The sequence below is a fragment of the Mustela nivalis genome, assembly GCF_964662115.1.
Source record: "Mustela nivalis genome assembly, chromosome: 1".
NCBI lineage: Eukaryota > Metazoa > Chordata > Mammalia > Carnivora > Mustelidae > Mustela > Mustela nivalis.
In genome coordinates this window covers 203,453,739-203,475,188 of record NC_139020.1, presented here as the reverse complement: position 1 = coordinate 203,475,188, position 21,450 = coordinate 203,453,739, and the positions used below count along the sequence as shown (strand labels likewise).

At 53.6% G+C, this 21,450-nt stretch overlaps 2 protein-coding genes across 11 annotated transcripts in view; one reads left to right on the top strand and one right to left on the bottom strand.

Moving 5' to 3' along the window:
- The first annotated feature begins 19 nt into the window (after positions 1-19).
- On the top strand, positions 20-17,393 carry LOC309852407 (uncharacterized protein C19orf44). 9 transcript variants are annotated; one of them, XM_082708912.1, is made up of 10 exons: positions 20-184; positions 1,397-1,587; positions 4,515-5,280; positions 7,346-7,664; positions 10,694-10,767; positions 11,463-11,841; positions 13,109-13,204; positions 14,544-14,710; positions 16,086-16,167; positions 16,238-17,393. In XM_082708912.1, exons 3-9 carry the CDS (start codon positions 4,516-4,518, stop codon positions 16,155-16,157), a joined length of 1,872 nt encoding a protein of 623 aa, XP_082565038.1. In that variant the 5' UTR covers positions 20-184; positions 1,397-1,587; position 4,515; the 3' UTR covers positions 16,158-16,167; positions 16,238-17,393. The 9 variants fall into 9 exon arrangements, with proteins under 9 accessions (XP_082565038.1, XP_082565037.1, XP_082565041.1 ...); XM_082708911.1 differs by having other exon boundaries at positions 54-184; positions 1,397-1,520; positions 16,086-16,139; XM_082708915.1 differs by having other exon boundaries at positions 54-184; positions 1,397-1,520.
- The window catches only part of CHERP (calcium homeostasis endoplasmic reticulum protein), a 19,108-nt gene continuing 14,349 nt past the window's right edge, over positions 16,692-21,450 (bottom strand). For both annotated transcript variants that reach the window (XM_082708416.1, XM_082708417.1), the window contains exons 12-17: positions 20,301-20,434; positions 19,537-19,623; positions 19,032-19,175; positions 18,831-18,947; positions 18,261-18,355; positions 16,692-17,994 (exon numbers count right to left, since the gene is read on the bottom strand). In XM_082708416.1, the coding sequence (XP_082564542.1) occupies positions 17,801-17,994; positions 18,261-18,355; positions 18,831-18,947; positions 19,032-19,175; positions 19,537-19,623; positions 20,301-20,434 (771 nt within the window). In that variant the 3' untranslated portion in view covers positions 16,692-17,800. The remainder of the gene's footprint in view (positions 17,995-18,260; positions 18,356-18,830; positions 18,948-19,031; positions 19,176-19,536; positions 19,624-20,300; positions 20,435-21,450) is intronic.

Genomic DNA, 21,450 nt, shown 5'->3' with positions numbered 1-21,450 from the left:
ATCACTCCCATGACGCCCCGCGATTGTGACCTGGGGCCCCATTGGTCCTCGGAACGCGGCGCGCGCTGGGATGTGTAGTCTCTTTCCTAACCTAGCGCTGTTGCCGGGGGCAACGGGCCCATCTGGCCGCAGTGTGTGGCCGAAGCCCGGTGGCGGCCTCTGCGGATGGACATCGTGGGAGGAGGTTGGCAGGGTTGACTGGGCTCCCGCCGGGCTTGGCGGCTGGACTCCGGGCAGGAGTTGCGGGGAAAGGGGAGCGTTCTGAAGCTGGGCTGGGAGGGCGGCGGGAGGGCGGCCCGGCGCCTCACCCTGTTTCCCTGTCGGGCCCACTTAGGAGCGTGGTCGGGAGTGGGTAGCTCCCGGCGGTAGGGAAGAGCCCGATGGCCTGACGGGGCCAGTGTTTTCAGGGGTAGGTTTACTTATTTTTAACAATTTGACTGAAGATTCGTTTACGTACCATACAATTCACCCCTCTTCGGTGTACAACTCAGTTACTTTGATTTATAAGTTTACTGAGTGGTGCGGCCATCACCACGATCCAGCTTTAGGACTTTTCCGTCGCCCCAAGGATATCCCTCCTGGCCCTTTGCAGGCCCTCCTCACTCCCACTCCCAGCCCCAGGCAACCACTGTGGTTCTTCGCGACTGTGCAGATTTGTCTTTTCTGGATGATCCTTATGAATGGGATTATACGGTGTGTGGGGTTTTTTTGTTTGGTTTTGGTTTTTGTTTGTTTGTTTTGCATCTGGTTACTTTCCCTTTGCATGATGTGTCCGAGATGCAAGCACGTTGTTGTGTGTGTCTGTATTTGTTCTTTTCTTCTTGCGGGATAGTATTTCGTTTATGGATGGACCTCACTTCTCATGCATTCATTAGTTAATGGACTTTTGTGTTGTTTCCACTTCTTGTCTACTCTTATGAACGTTTGCATACATTTCAGTCATCTTGGACTAGGTGGGAGCTGTCATACTGTTTTCTGAATTGGCCCCTGTACCATTTTACAATCCCCCATGACAGTGTATGAGCGTTCCAGTTTTTTCACATCCTCCCCCAGTCTTGTTATCTGTAGTTTTGATTGTAGGCATTCTAGTGGCTGTGAAGTGGGATCTGGTGGTATCGATTTGCATTTGCCTAATGGCTAGTGGCGCTGAAGGTCTTTACATGTGTTTGCTGGCCATTCACCTCTTTTTCTTTTTTTTTTTCTTTTTCTTAATTTCTTAATTTCTTTCTTTCTTTCTTTTTTTTTTTTTTTTTTGTTCAGGGCAGTGTCTGTCCATATTTTTTTGCCTATTGGTTTATTTTTAATTGTGTGTTTTAAAAATACATCAGCCTGTGATGAAATGGATATAACACAAAATTTGCTTCTTTAACCATTATTGACTTATTTTTAAACCTAGGGAAACTTTCAGAAGAGCGAGATGCCGAAAAACCTGGTGTGGTGGTCGGGCTTTCCCTCTGACCCGCAGAATGGCCGGGGCCAAATCTTCTCCTTGAGCTTCAGTTACAAAAATATTAATAAAGGTAGCTGTCGATGTGCCTCTGCTTCCTCTTTACCACGTCCTTCCAGCTAAAAGCCCGTTAAAAGCAGGTATTCTAAATATTACTATCTAAATCTATTTATTCCATGCCCTACAATAAACATAGGAATCCTATGGGACGCCTGGGTGGCTCAGTTGGTTGGACGACTGCCTTCGGCTCAGGTCATGATCCTGGAGTCCCGGGATCGAGTCCCACATCGGGCCCCCAGCTGCATGGGGAGTCTGCTTCTCCCTCTGACCTTCTCCTCGTTCATGCTCTCTCTCACTGTCTCTCTCTCAAGTAAATAAATAAAATCTAAAAAAAAAAAAAAAAAACATAGGAATCCTATGAAGGTCATAGTTATTACCACCTTTCTACAGATGAGCAAGCTGAAGCACAAAGTGGTTAAGTAACTTGCTCAGTGTCACACAGGCTAAGAATTCTCCACTGTTTCTCTTGGGTGTGGTTTTATATTCACTGATCTCTGTAGTCAGGCTGGTGCTAGGTTAGTTAGTACTGCTGGTACCCAGCTCAGGCCTTAGTACCCAGGTGATTGAGATGGGGACAACAAGCAGGGCGCCTGGGTGGCTCAGTGGGTTAAGCCGCTGCCTTCGGCTCAGGTCATGATCTCAGGGTCCTGGGATCGAGTCCCGCATCAGGCTCTCTGCTCAGCAGGGAGCCTGCTTCCCCCTCTCTCTCTCTGCCTGCTTCTCTATCTACTTGTGATTTCTCTCTGTCAAATAAATAAATAAAGTCTTTAAAAAAAAAAAAAAAAAAAAGATGGGGACAAGTAGGCAAGCTCACCAGGCAGAGAAACAGAGAATAAAAAGAAAAATAATTCACACTTACATGGAATCTTAGGTCTGGGTTAAATACTTTTCCTTGCACAAAATAATCGAGTTCAGGTTTGAAAGGCGCAGAGGACATAAGGTTGCCAGATTTAACAAAAATATGGGACACCAGTTGAATTTGAATTTCAGGTAACCAACAAATTTTTAGTCTGAAAATGTTGGAACATACTACTTTTTAGTGTAAAGATATTTGTGTTGGATGCCTGGGTGGCTTGGTCAGTTAAGCATCAACTCTCGATCTCTGCTCAGGTCTTGGTCTCAGAGTTGTGAGTTTAGGCACTTGTTGGGCTCCGCACTACAAGTGGAGCCTAGCTTAAAAAATAATAATAATAATAATTGGGGTCATACTTATATTCTAGAAATTATTTACTGTTTATCATCAATTCAAATCACCAGGTGTCCTGTATTTAATCTGGAAATCCCAGTAAGCTCGTTTTCCAAGTGGACAGGGAGGGGAAAAAAGGCTTTTTTAGGTCTCAGAGTGAATTAAAAAAATAGTAATAATGCATGGTCTTGCTAAGACATTCAGACAGTATGGGAACAACCAATGGTTGCCCATCTTGTCTTTTCTGCCTCACATAATATCATGCTGGCGACCTTATTATGCAGGCAGATCTCCCTTATTCCTTTTAACAGCTGTATTGTGTACCCTTATCTGCATGCACTCTTCTGGATCGCACCAGTTCTCTATGGATGGGTTCAGGTTTTTGACGAGTACAAACAATACTGCTGTGGCATTCCTTGAACATGCATCTGTGTGTATGTTTCCGAGAGTAATTGTAGGTAAATTTCCAGACATGGAATCGCCAGGGCGTGGGGTCTCTGCATTTCCCACTCTTCTTGCTGTTGCTGTGTTCTTTACTAAAGGGGCTGCAGCAAACACACACCCACTTGTTTTGTATTTTCCCACTTTGCAAGATTTTAAACTTTTTGAAAACCTTTGGAAATCTTGGAGTACGTCATTTTTATTCTCTTAGGGACACATGGGAGCTCTGAGAATAAGGTGAAAGCACTGGCCTCTCTCCCCCAAAGAACGTACACTAGCAGGTACACATAGCATGCAGCCGACTTTTGGTGGGTGGTGGTGTGTCTGTCCGTAGCCTCTGCATCCTTCCAGGGCAGTGGTTTTCACACTTAAAAGTATGATATTCTGGGGGGCTCCTTAAATATACAGATTGTATTCGAGCCATTCTTTGTGAGAAAGCTGGGGACAGTTGGGTAAAGGAGGAGCCCTGATATGGGAAGCAAGTGGTGGTGTAACTGGCCAGGCTGTGAAGCGTGGTGGGGAAGAAGGGGGCCTTTGGTACCAGACCTGAGCTTTGAATTCGGCTCTGCTGCTCCACCAGCCAGGTGACCTCAACTGGTGACCTTGACTGGTGACCTACCCTTTAGGGGCTTTTCTTGGTCTCTTCTGTAAAAGGGGATGACAGTAACTGACTTAGGGTTACATGAGGATTAAATGAGATAATACAGCGTCGAGCAGAGCGCTGGGGACACCACTGGAGCCTGAGAAGCACTGGCTCTTCTCTTTAACATTTAACATGTCTCACTGAAGACCTGGCATAGAACGGTAATTCACTTGGTGCTGCTGGGTGTTGATGTTTTCATTGTCATCCTGGGGCTTGAAGGGAAGGCTCTAGCCGACTGCGAGGAGGGGTCTGAGCTCTCAAATGGGAGACATTGAAAGTTATGAAATCACGATAGGAATGTCAGCTATTCTTTTTTTTTTTTTTTTTAAAGAATTTATTTATTATTTGACAGATCACAAGTAGGCAGAGAGGCGCAGAGAGGGGGGGGAGGCAGGCCCTCCACCAAGCAGAGAGCCCAATGCGGTGCACGATTCCAGGACCTGAGATCACAACCTGAGCTGAAGGCAGAGGCCCAACCCACTGAGCCACCCAGGCGCTCCATCCTTTTTTTTTTTTTTTAAGATTTATGTATTTATTTATTTGACAGAGAGAGGGAACATAGCAGGCAGGAGTGACAGGCAGAGGGAGAGGGAGAAGCAGGCTTACTGATCAGAGAGCCCGATGGCGGGGCTCGATCCCAGGACCCCAGGATCGTGACCTGAGCTAAAGGCAGATGCTTAACTGACTGAACCACCCAGGCGCCCCTGAACTTACTCTCTATTTTCTTTACTCCCTAGAATGGCTTCCATAAGAAGAGCCAGCCATCCCGCACGCAATATTTTTGGTGATTTTAGTGATACTTCCTTAGAAGATTCAAAAATGGAAGAAATCAGAAACTTGAAAATCAGTAGAAGTCTTACCAAGACAGGACCTGCTCATAGCAGATTTCTAAAAGGAAACCAAACCATGGGTGTAAAACACTCACTCCTGAAAGAGAAGGCTGTTGTGGATGGTGGGCACAAGCTCTCCTCAGGGAGACCCCTGACCACTGCCTCGAAGCTCAGGGCCAGCGCCGTGCTCACAAAACTGGCTCAGATAGAAACCAAGATTATGAACAGGAAGGCGCAGATGGTTTTGTCAGACATGGAATCTGACCTGAAGACCTCTGAGGAGAGTCTTCCAAAGAGCACAGACACAGTCCTTCCCAGGAGTACAGTCAAATTTTCTTCATACAGCCTGGAAAAAACCTCCCAGAAACAAGCCCATGAAATTCCTGTGGCTGAGAGCGGCGCGCAGAATGGGAAGGTCAGTAGGTTTCTAAAGAGGAGGGAACCACCTGTTGAAAATACTTTCCCTGAAGCACATTTTGGAAAAGAGAGGAATTTTCAAACACCCAAAGAGAAAAAACCTGCTAGAAAACTAGCTTCTCCAGACAGCGATGAGGAGGAAATGAAAGAGTTGCTTGGAAGCTTGATGGAATCTTCTAGAGAAAAAGAAACATACACGAGTCAACTTTTCAGAGGCCCCAGAGTCAGTGAAAAAGAACAGACAAAACTATTCTTGGTAAGGTTTGCATGTACTTATTATTATTATTATTATTATTATTATTTTAAGATTGATTTATTTATTTGGGGGGAATGGGGCAAAGGGAGAGAGAAACTTTAACCAGACTCCCTGCTGAGTGTGGAGCCGGAGACAGGGCTCGATCCACGACCCTCAGATCATGACCTGCGCTGAAACCAGGAGTCGGATGCTGCTACTACTACCGCTACTACTACTACTACTACTACTACTATCTTCTTCTTCTTCTCCCTCTCCCCCTCCCCCTCCTCCTCCTCCTCCTTTTTAAGATTTTATTTATTTTAGAGAGGGCACAAGCAGGGGTAGGGACAGAGGGGTAGAGATAGAGAATCTTTAGCAGGCTCCATGCCCACTGTGGAGCTTGATGTGGGGTTTGATCTCAGGACACTGAGATCATGACCTGAGTGAAAATCAAGAGTTAGAAACTTAACTGACCCTCAGGTGCCCCACGTGTCCTTATTCGTAATGAAGCCTTGCGTCTGCTCTTTGTATCGTGGCGCTAGAGACTCCATGGCAGCCGTCTGCCAAGGAAGGGGTTTGACACGGAACTGTTGGGCTCCAGGCAATCCTGGCTCCCTGTTGTGGGGCCTGCTCTGCGGGTGACGGGGTTTGAGGCAGTTTAGGCAGTTTACCGTATCTGGAGGAAGTGTGCGCACCTCGGTTCAGCACTGCGTGTGACTGCTCGCCAGTGGCCCCACATCAGCGGCCCCACACAGGAGACGTGGCTTCGCTGCACTTGGATTTTTTTGAGTTGAGATGAAATTCACATCACCTAGAAGTAACATTTGCGAGATGAACAAGTCAGCGCCATTTAGTCCGTCCGGATGTTGTACAACCACCGCCTCTGTCTGGTTCCAGAACATCTTCAGCAGCCCAAACCCTGTACCTGTTAAATAATCACTTCTCATCTTCCCCTCCCCCAGCCCCTGGCAACTTCTAGTCGGCTTTCAGTCTCTATGGATTTGCCTGGTGGGGCCTTTTCGTAGACGTGGATTCGTCCAGTATGTGGCCTTCTGTGACTGGCCACTTCTGCTCCGTGTAATGTTTTCGAGGTTCCTCCACACTGTAGCACGTGGCAGACCTTCATGCCTTTTCACAGCCGAGTAAGACTTCACTGCATGAATATACTAGGGCTTACCTATCCGCCATCCATGTTGGGCGGTTGGGTCTTTTCCAACTTCTTGCTGTTTGTCAGTAGTGCTGTTATGAACCTGGGGTACACATACCTGTTTGAGTCCCTGTCTTCCATTTTCTGGGGCTTTCCTTGTGAGTGCAGATACTGGGCCCTCCGGTCGTTCTGTGTGTAACGTACTGAAGCAAGGCCAAGCTGTCTTCGACAGCAGCTGCGCTATTTGCCTTCCCGCCACCGGCGCACGGGGATTCCATGTTCTCCACAGCGTCACCAGCCCTTGTGATCAGAGCTAACACTGGCGACTAGAGCCATATTCGTGGGTGTGAAATGATGGGAAAACTGCATTTTAAGGGGGAAAAATATCTGTATATACATTTTGATTCTGTTGAAGGTCCAGGCTACCATAGATCATATACTCAGGGGCCTTATTCATGAACTAATTTTATTTACTTATTTAAAAAAAATATTTATTCATTTGAGAGAGAGGGAGGAAGAGAGCACGAGTTGGGGGAGGGGCAGAAGAAGAGGGAGACCATCTGTAAGCAGACTCTGAGCTGCACACAGAGCCCGAAGTGGGACCCTGAGATCATGACCTGATCCCAAGACAGATGCTTAACTACTTGAGCCACCCAGGTGCCCTTCAGGGGCCTTAATTTAGAAAAGGTGTAACTAACAAAATTTGTTCGAAAGCCGTGATATTTCTGATTATTTGTGGAATATTTCTGGTCCCAGTATTACCTTGTTTAGAGGTTGTAGCTTGACCTCTAGAAATGAGGGAGAGAAAGGGGGCACGGAATGAGAACTATTTGATCACTGATCCTTGGCCTCATGCCCCACTCCAGCCACATTGTTCAGTGGCAAGGACTTCATTGTTACCTGTTCGGTAAGTAATTTCACTTATTTCTGCCAAAGTAGGATCCGATCCCAACTCCGCCAAGAATCCTTTCGCCACCCAGTGAGGAACTTTCCGGCCCAAAGTCATTTCGGACATCACGTCTGCCAGGCTCACAGTCTGCAGACGGGACCCTCTGCAGCACGCGTTCTAGAGCTCGCTCCTCACAGACTCACGCTTCGGGGGACACAGCCACCCGCACGGCATCGCTTCCCATTACTGGCCCCTCTCCAAAGTCAGCCTCCGTGGTGCGGCAGGAGAAGCTGTCCTCCTCCCCCGGAAGTAGTGAGGCTGGGCCTTGTGAAGAGTCATTCTCAGAAGCTGCCGATGACAGCCTGAACGGTAACCCACGGCCCTGTGCCCAGCCATCACCCTGGGTGGGAAGGGCGAGTCCATCTGGAGGGTCCCTGGCAGGGGAGGTGGGGTCACTGGGCATTGCCACGGGGAGTGCGTGGCTCACGCTACAGCCTCTGCTTCCTGACCTCCTTTCTTGGTGGAGGGGCCAAGTCAGATTTTTGTTCCATCTCCAATGTCTTCAGTGACCCTGACCAGTGAGAGCAATGAGCCGAGGACAAAGTCCTAGAAGCACAGAAGGCGGTACAGCAGGAGGGCGACTCAGTGCTCCTTCCGGCAAAAGAGAAGCTTACCTCCTTTCTTTTTTAAAGTCAGAAAAAGAAATCTCTAACCAGTCAAATTAGAAATTTCTGTTATTTCAATGTTATTCAACATTGTTTTTATCTTTTTCCAAAAAAGATTTTATTTATTTGATTTTATTTATTTGAAAGAGGGAGAGAGCATGAGCAGGGGGAGGGCAGAGAGAGAGAGAGAGCGAATCCCAGGCTGACTCCCCACCGAGCTCAGAGCTCCATACACGGCTTAATCCCACAACTCTGGGGTCATGATCTGAGCTGAAACCAAGAGTCAGATGCTTAACCAACTGTGCCACCCATGTGCGCCAACATTATTTTTATCTTAATATTATTAAAAAGAAAGGAGGGGCGCCTGGGTGGCTCAGTGGGTTAAAGCCTCTGTCTTTGGCTCTGGTCATGATCTCAGGGTCCTGGGATCGAGTCCTGCATCAGGCTCTCTGCTCAGTGGGGAGCCTGCTTCCCCCTCTCTCTCTGCTTGCCTCTGCCTACTTGTTATCTCTGTCTGTCAAATAAATAAATAAAATCTTTAAAAAAAAAAAAGAAGAAAGGAAAAAGATGTGTAGCCAACGCTTATGTCTTCCGTCTGGGGCGTGTCATTGTGAGATCCAAGTTAAACTGTGTCTTGAGGGCCCAGTGGGCACCGGCTTGTGCCAAGTGTTGTGTTGCGGGAACTTGATGGCCAGCAGGCCCACGAGCGCCTTGCCCCCTGCGTGCTGGGGGACCCGGAACTCATGACTCAGCAGTAAGGGAGGAAAAATGGCTTTTCCATGGTCTCAGCCGGGGCCCTGCAACAAAAGACAGATTCAGAGGAGAAAAGCATATAGATGTTAAGTAAATATCCAGTGTTAAGTTTTACGTGACATAGAAGCCTTCACAAGGAAACGGACTCCCGGAGAAACAGTTGTGTGTGAACACTTTATGCTAGGCTCGAGGAGGAGTGGGAAGCTGTGGAAAAGCGTGATCGGACAAAAGGCAATGAGCTAGGGGTAGGAAACGGGCAAACTTAGAGGCCTGCTGGGGTTCCTCTTGGCATCCCCCCATCTTGGAAAGAGGAGGCTCCTTTCCTGCAGGGGGAGGGAGGGCACTTCTCATGGGAGGGTCTCTTGAGCTGCTTCAGGGCAGAAGGACAGAGAATTCTCGAAGCACCTGCCATGGGTCAAGTTCCTTCAGCCTGAAATACTCAGGATGCCGGGGTTGCCGAGTCTCGGGGTGGTGTGTCCTGAACCCCATCACAGATTAATGTGGGTGTGAATGCTGCAGTGGGGCCGCAGCAGCTCTGCCGAGACGGGGGTAGGGGGGTATTGCCAACACAGGTGCCCTTCTTAGGGGTGTGAGAAGCCCCTTGGGACACCCTCAGTAGCTGCAATCTACAGGATAACGTGTGACACCTCGCTAACCGTGGTTTTGATCCTTGGGCCTGAGGGGCTGGTAAGTAAGTGTCCTTGCCCCCCAGCCCCATGTACGGCCAGTCCCACTGCCTCTATGCCCTCATGCCGGCCTGCAGGGCGCTCTCCTGGTGGCCGGTCCCTGCCCTCCGTCATCCAGATGTAGCCTCAGAGAAGGAGGCAAGCTCGGAGCGGTGAATACATTCTGGGTTTAGGGTCTGACATAGCTGGCATGGACGTCCTGGCCTCACCTCTTACTGGCTGTGCAGTCTTGGGCTCTCTGTGCCTCAGTTTCCTCATCTGCAAGGTGGGCACAGAGCCATGCTTTTGAGACTGTGCATGCGAAGCACGGGCTGGTCCTCCACAGCAACATGTGTGTAAGCGTTGCCCGACATGATGAGGATGTTGTTCCTCAGCCTCTGCCAGCGCTGTTCTAGAGTGCCCAAGTCCAAAATCACCCCAGTGCCTTTGCTCAGGCCAGCCGGGGCACCTTCCTGCGCAGATGCTCTTCTGGAGTTGTCTTTGCACCTGCCCTCCGTGTGAACTGTAGCGAGTGGCGGAGTCAGCTCGGGGGACGGGTGAGCCCCCAGGATTGCGGTGATGAGGGGGATTCATTCTGGGGCTTCGGGCCGTCAGTGTTGGGGGGCAGGCAGTGTGGGCCTCGTCCCCTCGCCTCCAGCCCTGTGCCACTGCCACACACGTTCTCCCTCTCTCACCACACCCGCCCGCTTCCCGGGCTTCAGGGCCTGAACTGAACCACGTCGTAGAGCTCCTGCCAGTGTTGGGTGATGTTCGCTGCCTTTCCGCCTGGAGGTGCGGGCTCATTTGTTGGGTCCAGAGGTATCTGGAATACCAGAATTCCACACAGGATTCTCTACTGCCAAGTCTCCAGCACCCATGAGTTCAGGAGCTGGTGACAGGCCATTTGGCGTGCCCAGTGCTGGTTCACTTTAGGCTCCTGTGCCCTTCACTGGCTCTAAATGGGAACTTGGACACTTTGGGTCTAGTCTTGTATCTGCCTGAGGTAGCCCCCACCCCACCCCCCATATCTTGAGCACGTTTGACACCATGTGTCCTTTACTGCATTGCGGTCATCCAGTCATCTGGCCCCGTGTCTGTTTTTATAAATAAAGTTTTATTAGAACACAGCCACATCCATTTGTTTACACTGAGTAACTGTGATACAGTCGAGGGTACAAAGTGGAAAATATTTAGGACTTTGGGAAGAGGCGTGTGGATCCCTGTGCCGGCTTCCTGCATTTCTATCCTAGCACTCCGCACTACCTCAGAAGGAAACAGATGAGTCAATGTTGCCCTGTTGCATTTTTGATTCCAGATTTTCGAATCAATCTTTTATCCCTTGAAGACCTGGGTCCAGCTGTCAGCGAGAACTCAGACCTGGAACAGAGAGTAAGTACAGCCGTCACTTTTCATCGTCGGTGATGTGGAAAGGTTTGTAATGGTGGTGCTTCATTGAGGCCCATGGTTCTTAACCCCCAGGGGACTCTTAGCACGTCTGGAGACATTTTTAGTCATGACTGGGGTAGAGGGCGCTGTTTGCATCTGGGGGCGGCGGCCAGGGACACTGCTCAGGGTCCTGCACTGCACAGGATGGCCCCGCTGCAGACAGTGTTTGAGTTTGGAACGTCAGGAACACCCCGGTGAAAGATCCTGATTTGGGTGGTAACGGGACAAGGCTGCTTAACGTAGCAGGTGATCAAAGCAGGTCCCCCTTAAACCGCTCCGTAACGACGCCACGCTGACCTATACTCGTCCCAGTGCCCCGTCATGATTCTTGCCGTGTTAGTAACCTCCTCACTCCCGAACGCACGTTGTAATAATACGGAATGATGACATTTTGGCAGAGTTTGTGCACGTGCCACCGACACAGGCTCACGCCATCAGTGCTCAAATGCGGCAGCCCTGTGCCAGAGTGGCTCACGGGTTCTCTGCTCCCAGTCCTGGGCCTGCCCAAAGCCACTGAAGGGCCAGTGCGGACCCTCACCTGCTGGGCCCCCTGGGGACCCATTCTAACGCAGCAGTATTCTGAGCACACTGCTTGGACAAAGCCACATGCCAGTTACCTCTGTCATTCTTCATTTTAGAAAGAAGGCCAGCGGGATGAGGCATCCAGCCGAAGCCCCCGGGCCGGGGGAGCCCCCACTCTAAGCGAGGTCTCAGAGTGCCTGAGTGAGCCGTCGGCTCCCAGCCCGAGGCCGAAGTCTCAGGAGCCCACAGCGAGCACGGTGAGCTCGGCTTATTCGGAAGATTTTGAAACAGCATCCGAGTCGAGGGCCTGTTCTGAGGAGTCTCCCGACAGGACACTGGACACTTCGACAGAATTCTCTGCAAGTCTGCAGCCAGACCTTGCCCTGCCGACACTGAAGCCTCGGAAGAAGCAGGTCAGGGACATTACGAGAGTCCTTGTGAAGGAGACAGCCGTGCAGACCCTCGATCCCACCTTCACCTACCCGTGGGCAGAGGGTAAGCGGATGCGCCCCATGAGGGGGCGCACACTCTAGGGGTGCATGCCGCAGGCATCCTTGGAAACAACGATGCAGAGCTTCAGGGTCTGGGGGATCAGGTTGGTGTCGTTAGCCGGCTTGGGAGGTGCCTCAGGGCCACATTTCCTATTCCGAGGATGAGGGCCAGCTGCCTTGGGGGTTGGCCACTGCCTCCCAAGCTCTAAAATGTCCCAAAAGGTTTCAGGTCCCACAGCGAAGGCAGTGGTTCACAATGTGGCAATCCTGTTCCCAGGGGACCTCAGCCAGGTTGGAGCCAGTTCTGGCTGTCGTGGCCGAGTGATAGTCTCATGGATGGAGGCGAGGGGCACTGCTCCATGTCCTATGGTGCCCAGCGATGCCACTCACACCATCAGGGTTGAAATGCAGTAGCCCCGGGCCAACATTTCTCTTCACACCCAGTGTGACCTTCTAGACGTTTCTCTTGGCCCCAGCTTTAATCTTGGCCACCTGAATGGAAAGGTCCTTTTCTTTTAAGCCTCCCTCCGCTCTCCTTTCTCATCTTGATGGACACCCCCAGGGTTGCCAGAGCTTATCCCTGGGCTGCGTGAGGCAGGGTACGGTTCCCCTGTGGTGTTCATTTTGATTTGGGGCTGCTTAGCCATCGATCAGCCTGGGCTGCACAGCGGGGTAGGGCAGGGCCATTCTCTTGTTTCTCAGGGAGGAAAGTCAGGCAGATGTGGCAGGTCAGATTGCTAGAAGGCGTTCAAGGTCCTGGGAGCCCAGGAAACCACCATGTTCATCTCCACAGCCTCATGCTGCCCAACGGCACAGCCGGTTGTCTGACTCGGACGAATGTGTGCATTTCTGTATTGTTTTGTCATCAAACATAGCTGACACCATTTTCCTGGGCTAGGCTTAACATCGAAAGGCAAGGAAAACACAGCCTAAATAAACCGGATTTCAAGTGCAGGGCACATTCCTAAGCCTGCCTGTGGCCCTGTAGATGGCCCGTAGAAGGCCGAGGGAGGGGAGGGCCTGATGCCACTGTTTCCAGTCTACATGACCGTAGTGACCGCTTGGGACAGCTCAACTGACTTGTGCCAGGAGAAGCTAGCAGAAGGATGGAGGCCGGCTTGGGCAGAGTTGGAAAGGGGGAAGAGGCTAACAAAGCCAGAAGGGGTGCTGTCCTGTTCAGAGGAGAAAAGATCGGCTTCATGTCTCACGTGCCACCCACTGATGGCAGGTGTCCTACCCACTCACCCCTTCCCCCTTTGTCCCTGGGATAGGGGCCGGCGTGGCGGCCATCGGGCCTGCCCTGGGAGGGACCTACGTGGACCCTGTGCCCATTGCCAGTCATGTCGTCAGCGCGGACTCGATAGAAGGTAACAGTTTGGTGAGGTGGGTCCCAGCGGTGAGGGTGCAGCTTCCAGGCCACCGTGGGTGGGGCGGGCCCCACATTAGTGCCAGGTTCAGGGAATCTATTGGTGAGATTGTCACAGTCTCAGGCAACTGCCATGGTTCCTAGGGTCCTGGATGACAGACTGAGTGTCCGAGAATTTTTGGTCTGTCTTGCCAAAGGATACCCATGTCCGATAAAACAGGAGGGTCACGAGTGACACCTCTACCCCAGCTGGGCTATTCCTGTGTGTTTGTCCCTGTACCTTTGTGTCCAGAATCCATAGTAGTTTTCCCCCCGAAGACACTCAGCTGGTAGCAGCCCCGGGCCATGGAGCCTTGCTGAGTCTGGGGAGTGGCAGGGGCCCGGGCAGCCCTCCCGGCCTGTGGTGGGGGAGGCCCTAGCAGCTGCCGATGGGAGCGCAGACTGCATCAGGTCCCCACAGGGCCACTGACCCCTTGAGAGACATGAACTAGCATCTGTCTAGTACCTCTTCTGTTTTTGCCCCTTTCAATTTTTTAAAAGATGAAGATACTAAAATATAGTGGCTGTAACCACAGGATTGTTTCTATCCTCTCAGAAAACCCTCCCGCTTAGCTAGCACTCCAGAGCTTGTTCCCTGTTGTCACGCAGCCTCCTGATGAGCCTTCTGGACGGTCGCACAACTTCCATTTTTCAATGTGTTTTGAATTTAATGAAAAGTTTTTTAGTTGTATTTTTTATTATTTTAGTTTTGTGTTTAAGAACACATACCATGGGGCGCCTCGGTGGCTCAGTGGGTTAAGCCTCTGCCTTCGGCTCGGGTCATGATCTCAGGTTCCTGAGATCGAGTCCACATCGGGCTCCCTGCTCGGGGGCGAGTCTCCTTCTGCCTTCTCTCTGCTCATGCTCGCTCTGTCTCCACCAAATAAATAATTTTAAAAAACCCAACCCCACATAAGATGTCCCCTCTTAGCTATTTCTAAGTGTGCAGTTCAGTGGCACGAAGAAGGTTCCCGTGGGGCAGGGGGTCCTGACTGACTAGGCTTCCACTGTGGTTGGGCATGAAGACTCTGGTTCCTTCCTGGGCGCTGAGCTTCCCACCTGCGCAGCTCCCGGAGCCCCATGCCACCCGCAGGAAGCAGCTCGCTCACTCCAGGGTAGGGGCACCTGGGGTGGGGGACGGTGGGGCCTCGGGTACTTCGGGGGACAGTACCTTCCAGAAAGCATCCCCATGTGGCTGCACAGGGGCTCTGCAGAGCATGTGGGTCCCACGCGGCTGGCCCCCTCCCCCTGCTCCGGGGTGCACCGGTGGGGAGGCGGCCCCAGTGACGGAGCCGGTGCAGCCCTGACAGCCTACAGCCCAGCCGTGTTTGCGCTCAACGACATGCTGAAGCAGCAGCTGAGCCTGACGCAGCAGTTCGTGGAGGCCAGCCGGCACCTGCACGGGTCCCTCCTGCGGTCCCTGGACCAGGACTCATTCCACTACCACACCCTGGAGGAAACCAAACAGGTGACCATGGCACGCTGCGCTTCCCGGGAGAGCGGGCAGGGGCCTCGGCACACGGAGGGGACAGTGCTCAGCTGCGGGCTGCGGGGACGCTGTGGACCCAGCCGCCTACGGTCCCAGCGCAAGGAGCCTGCCTCTGACCTCGGAGCAAAGGCAGCCTCCTTGGGGGTGGAGGGGGTGGTTCTGTCCCTCGGCAGACCCTTCCCGAGCTCTGGCCCAGAGGGGCCTCTCTCCTCAGTCCTGGGAGCTGAAGTGCCAAGAATGTCACACCTCATTCTCTCCCCAAATTTTTGTCTGGTTATAAAAAATTTGTTCTCATTTTATGAAGATGGTGTTAGAGAGAGAGGTAGTTTGTAAAAGCCCTCCATAACTTCTGAGATGATTATTACCAACTCGGTGTTCTTCAGATTTTCCCCATGTAAACATGAACTATAGTATGTGTAGTCTACCCAGTATTGTGTTATCCTATATTATCAAATATGTATTACCATGTAATAGGTATAACATTCTATTTAATAATGTGTATGTCTACATAGAAATGGCATCATACTCTATGAGCTATTTTGCATGCTGACTTTTGTCCTTTTCTCTACAAACGTTTCAGTCCCTAGTTCTCAAAACAAGGACTTTTGAAAAATACGGTCAGGATACCATTATAATACCAAAGCCAAACGAGCTTATCCTTTATTGGATATCCAGTGTTAGGTTTCCACGTATCTCGTGCAAGTTGTACATTTTGTTACTGTCAGAACCCAAAGTGCAGACACATCAAGATTGTCTGGGGTCTATTTGTCTTCTGGTCAGAGAGCAGTGGTTCTGGGCTCTCGTGCCCACGGAGGGACCCACTTTGAGAACCTGTGCTCCACAGGTTTCCCCTGCTCCCCCCCACCCCACCCCATCTCTCTGATGTCTCCTTGCAGTTTATTTGTTCAAGGAAACGGGTGGTTTGATCGATGGTTGCCCCATTCTAGACTGTCGCTTGTAGCCCTGCAGTCCTTTTCCTCGGGTTGGTCCTACCCATTGGTTGATGGGACACAGCTCCAGGGGTCCGCCTGTGTCACCTGCCTGCAGCCCACCATGGCTCCTCACTGCCGGCGCTGGGCCCACATCCTGGGAGGGGCACCCAGGCCCCCTGTGCTCGTGACGGCTCCCCTGGCAGCAGCCCTCCTTTGCCAGCCCCACCCCCAGCCATGGTCACTCTTTCTTTCAGACCCGAGCCTTCTGGGCTCGTCTCTCACTTCCACGGCATGGTCACGTGGCATCCTGCCTTTTCTGTCGGCCTGTCCTGGAGCCACGGGGACAGGCACCGTCTCCCAACACCCAAGCCCTCAGGAGACTTGAGGCTGCTGTGGTGACACCTCTGTCCTCTGCCCCACAGTACATCAGACAGCACAGGCCCGCCCCGCTGTCCATGGAGGACGCCCTGCAGGAGGTGAAGGAGGAGCTGTGAGCTCACAGAGGTGAGGCGGGGCGTGTGGGCTCGCGCCGAGCTGGTCCAGTGCAGTGGCTGTGACCCGCGTTGTTTTCCAGGTGACCGTGGTGGGGGCAGATGGCACGGAGGACTCACCTAAGTGGAATCCAGCTCCAGCCTTTCCGGAGTGCTTGACGCTCCCAGCCCCTGCCTCCTCGGGGTGCCCGGCGCCAGACCCGAAAGGACGCACCGGCCAGGGGAAACGGAGCCACAGGCGGCACTGTCACCACTACTCCTGGGGCGACGGAGGATGCCCGCCTGTCTGGAGCCCCGCAAGGCGGCCAGACGGGCCAGGGGCTGCCTGCCCAGTGAGTGGAGGAGATGGAAGGGGTGAGAAGCCCCGTCTGCTCCAGAGGAGCCCACGCGAGACATCCAGGCTGGGGACACCTGCGGGACGCGCCAGGGCCCAGCTTCTGAGCAGACAGCACGACTCAGACAGCACGGGCCCACCGGGCACGCCCCCTCCGGACTCAGCCAGAGCACGCTTCTAACTCGAACACGCCGAGAAAAAGGTCTTTAAAAAAAGTTTTTATTTGAAGGCAAAACAGTAAAATCCACAAGAAATCGTTAACAGCACGTGTTTACGTTTTATCCTGAATCAGACACGTTTAAACAATTCACAGCTACAGGAAATCTAGAACAAAATCAAATCATTTTATCACATCAGGTTGAAAAGTTGGAGAGGACTCTGCATCTTACTGAAAAGAATTTCTGAAAAATGTTTTGTACAAAGAGACGGCACCGCACGAGCTGCCCAGAGACGCCAGGCGCGGCCCGTCCCCGCAGACCACCCTCCCGGCCAGGCCCCCTCGGCAGCAGGGTGGGGCGGGCCCGAGGCACGGCGGGGCTTGCTTTCCCCAGCCAGGCTCGGGGTGGGCCGTCCACGCGAGCGCTGGTGTTGGGTTCCTCTAAGTGACAAACACAAGCAGAGACGCTAAGGACACAGGCTCTCCGAGGGCATCACTCCATGACCTGAAGATACCTCAGATCAGCTTCCTTAGAACCTTTGTTTCTGCAGGGACCGTAAGTGGCTAATGTTTGGGGAAAAAATTTCAACTCAAACAACTAAAGTTAACTGAACTACGGGCCATGAGCACACCCTAAGAGGAATCAGGTTCCAAATTCTCACTGGGATCCTCTTAGAGCAACATTCCCTTCTCTACCACTAAACATCTGGAGTAAAAATGAAAGCCCTGTGTAAGTGCCAATCAGAAAGGGTCTGTTTTTCTGTGTGTCAGCGGCGCCCGGCCTGGGGCCTGTCCTCCGCGCTCCTCCAGGCCTAAGAGCGGACTGCGGGGAGGTGCGGAAAGGCCGTGCCTTCAGGCGAGGGGGCTTCGTATCCAGGGTTGGAGGCTCTCGTGTTTCTTGCTTCTCTGGTGAGGGAAGGAGGCTCGTGGCTGGGTGGCCGGGGCATCTCCGGGCGGGTTCTGGCTTCTGCAGGGAGCTGGTTTGCAGGCGGGGCCCACGCTCTGGAGCATGGTACTCTCCCTAGGCAAGCTAGTGTCTTCCTTCTCTTCTGTCGCTCCCCCAAGCTGTCCCTACAGTCTGTCACTGCCAGGGAGCCAGGAAGTTCCCAACGGCCCAACGCAGTAGCCGAGGCGCGGCTCCTGCCCGCGGAGCGCCTACTTGCACTCATCTCTGGCCTTCATGCGGGCGATGAAGGAGTAGCTCTTGTTCCTGCGGTAGTTCTCGTAGGGGTCGTCCAGGGCCACGCCCACACCCTTGTACTGGTCCCACTTGTCCCGGACGTCCCCCCCCTTGATGGGGTCCTGAATCCCTTGCTCTTTCACGCCGAGGCCACCAGATCCACTCCAGCCTTAAGAAGAAAGGGGGGAGGGCGGTTACAATGCACGGAAGTCGAAATCTGGCCCCTTTATCCATGAATTTAAACAAGACTTCCTGTGCAGAGCTGCATGACATGCGCCCGTGTGCTTTACACACGTGAGGCTGCTGTGGTTAGAAAGAACGCCCAGCGAGAAGCGTGCGGCTTCGCCCTCTCTCGTTCTGAGCGAGCCGGAACCGTCTCTGGCTCCCCAGCCCCGAAAGCCCAAAGCGGGTGGTGGTTCTTCCCAGGAACCTTACCCATTTTCACCAGCATCTGATGTCCTTTGTTCTCTTCCCCGAGCCTTGAATCAGGTATAGGAGGTGCTGAATTAGAACCCAGACCAGCCGAGGAACTAAAATTAAGACAGGTTACGTTTTTTAAAAAAAAGTCGATACATTTATTGGAATGAAAACTCTTAGAATATTACAGCGTGTGGCGCGTGTGAACATTCACCAGTGTTAGAGGGACACACACACACATCCTGGGTCTCTAGCATTCTTCTTCGTCATCTTCGCCAGCTGGCTAGGGGAGCTCCTACCCCGGGCCCTGCCCCATACTGAGTGGCAAGGGCAGGTCGCACGGAACCCCCGACGGCTGAGACAGCCCGCCGCTACCTCAGGCTTTACAACGTTACCACGGGAGGTACGAGCGAGGTGAGAGGTGAGGTGCCACTGTCACTGCGCTAGAACTCGCGGTCCCTGAGGGGCCGCCTCGGCACGGGCCACCGGGGGCACATCTTCTAGCGACAGCTTTCAACATTCACAGCAAAGCATCAGAGGTGTCCAGCGCTACCAGCGGTCGCTGGACAGTTAAGACAGAAATCTTACGGCGGGGTGGGGCTCCGGGACCGTGACCGACGTCTCCTTCCTGGGGAGTAGGACTTGGAGCGGGAGCGCGAGCGGGAGCGAGAGCGGCTGCGGGAGGAGCGGGAGCGGCTGCGACTCCTGCAGGGAGGACAGAGCGGGCGGTGGGCGCGGCCACGGGTGCCACCGAGGAGCCCCAGTCCACGCGCACGGCCCCCAGCCTACCTGGAGCGGGAGCGGGAATAGGAGCGGGAGCAGGAGCGCGATCTGGACCTGGAGTACGAGCCGGAGGACTTGGACGACCTCGAGTTGGAGCGGGAAGAAGAGCGCCCTCGGCTTTTGGATCTGCTCCGAGACCGGGAGGGGCCACTGCAGAGAGAGGCCTGGTGAGTGGTGCACCTCGAACTTTCTGGAAGACCCCAGCCTGCACCTTTGGGTGCACCCTGCACCCAGACCTGCCCATTCCCCTCAGAGGACTCCAGGTCACAGCTGATCACACATGACGGCAAACCCCTCAGGGGCTGGCGTCTTAGGGGTTCACTGGGGCCTTGTGGGGAAAACCCACCCCAGAACCAAGCAGAGACCGGTCCGCCCTCCGTCTGCCCGTCAGGGGAGCCAGGATGGCCGGGGGCGTGACTGGATGGCGGGTCTGCCGGGGTATCTAACAGTGCCTCGGGCCTGCTCTAGCTCGCAACGCAGGCTGACCATGCATGGGCACCCGGGCCCTCACCTGTTGCGCTTTTCCTGGCCCTTCCGCCGCCGTGCCCGCATCTTCGCTCGGAAGAACTCGTAGAGGCCGTTCTGCTCCCAGCCTTCACTGTAAGACACGGGCAGTTCCTGTGTGACTCTGCCAGCCTCCCTCCCGCAGGGAACTCGTGCAAGTCGGCAGTAGTAAAGCCCACCAGGCTTTCCTCCCCTCCCTCATTCCCTTGGACGCTGAGCCGGGTCCGGCACCACGGGCAGCCCTTCCTCACACGGGAAAGCAGAGAGGCTGGGCACAGGCCTGGCTCGCATGCCTTTTCCACATCAATGTTTCCCGAAATAGCTCAGGTGGCTCTTATGGCCTATATCTAGCTGGGGACAAAGGAGCTCTGACTCCTAGATGGACAGGCCTGTGACCCAGAACAGGGCAGGAGACAGTTTTAGCTGGACTGGTGACGAGTCCGTTGGAGGGTGTCCTGGTGGTGGTGGTGGGGTGTTCTCGTGACAAAGCTTGGGGCACATAAGCACATAGTCTGAAATACGCCACACCTGAGAGGCCAATTTGTTCTAATGTGTGTTCTAATGTGTCCCCACTAGAGAGGCCCTTCGTTGAGAGACACCATATGTGTGACACATATTACCACAGCCAGGGGCGAGACGGGCCGTAACCCGGCCTAGCACTGTACAGCCTGCCCTGATCCTCAGCTGGGCCTCATACCACCTGGGGCAGAAGAAGGGGACAGAGGACCCCAAGCCCAGCCCAGCCCCATCCCTGGTCCCCAAGCGCCATACCTGTTTCTGGGCCTGTCATGGGAAGGGGGACTATAAAAGGCCTCCACAGCTGCCAAGAGCCTCTCGCTGGGCGGCATGGGGGGTGGGAGGCGGATGTCTTTTGGGTCCAAAGGCTTGTACTCATGGTCTTCCAGCTGTAGAGGAAAACACAATTCTCAGACACGCCCTGCCAGAACCCCCCTCATGCCCACCCAGGGTGCTGTGGTGACTGGGGGAGCAGGGTCGGGGGATACAGGGTTACCCTGGACACTAGCTCCTCCTGCTGCCCTTCCTGGGGAATCCCACCAAGGCCGCAGCCACATCAATGATCTGACTCTTAGGCGAGGTGGCGGAAGACTGCTTTGGGGCCAAGTTCTCTCTCCAGACACACACCACACACCAAGTTCTCTCTCCAGACATGACACACACACTCCAAGCTGAGGTGACAGTAAGACCCCTTGGTTTACTGAGACATGACGGGGATCCCAGATGCTGCCACCTGGAGACTTCTGCCCTGTGCTCCCAAGTCCTATCCCGGGGCCTCCTCCCAGGTCACAGCAACCTCCGCCCAATCCAAGGAACCCCGTCGCCAGAAGCCAGCTCAGCTTGTACCCCTTGCTACCCCCGTGTGGCCCCTCTCAACTTCTAGTCCCATGGGGCCTCAGGAGCCACGGGAAGCGCCCTGCCCCGCCAGCACATCTCCGGAGCTGCTCCCCACCTAGCCTTGCTCCCCGCACACCCCCAGCGTTGCCCCTCCCTGTGTTCCCTGCAGGCCCAGCTCAAAGGCCACCCCTTCTCTAAGAAAGGTCTTCACTGTCAGCCCCTGAACAAGGCAGCTTCCCAGGGCCGGGATCAAGAGGACCCGCACCTCGTGCCCGGCCCGGCCCGGCCCACTCCTCACGGCCGCAAAGCGTGCAGCACCGGGAGGGACGCGTAGAGAGCGAGCAGAGGGGACACAGGCCTTGCTCGTTTTCGCCTGAGGAAGAGGCGTTGGCTCGGACACGTTCCCACTGACTAGTCATGTCTGCTGGGCATAGCAACGAGCGGGAAGGGACCCCGAGAAGCAGTGTCTGTCTGTCCCCTGCTGGGAACTGGGCTCCACGTCTGAGATTGTCACACGGAGGCCCAGAAGCCGGCACCAGCATGTGCTATGAAGCTGGGCGCTAGCCGT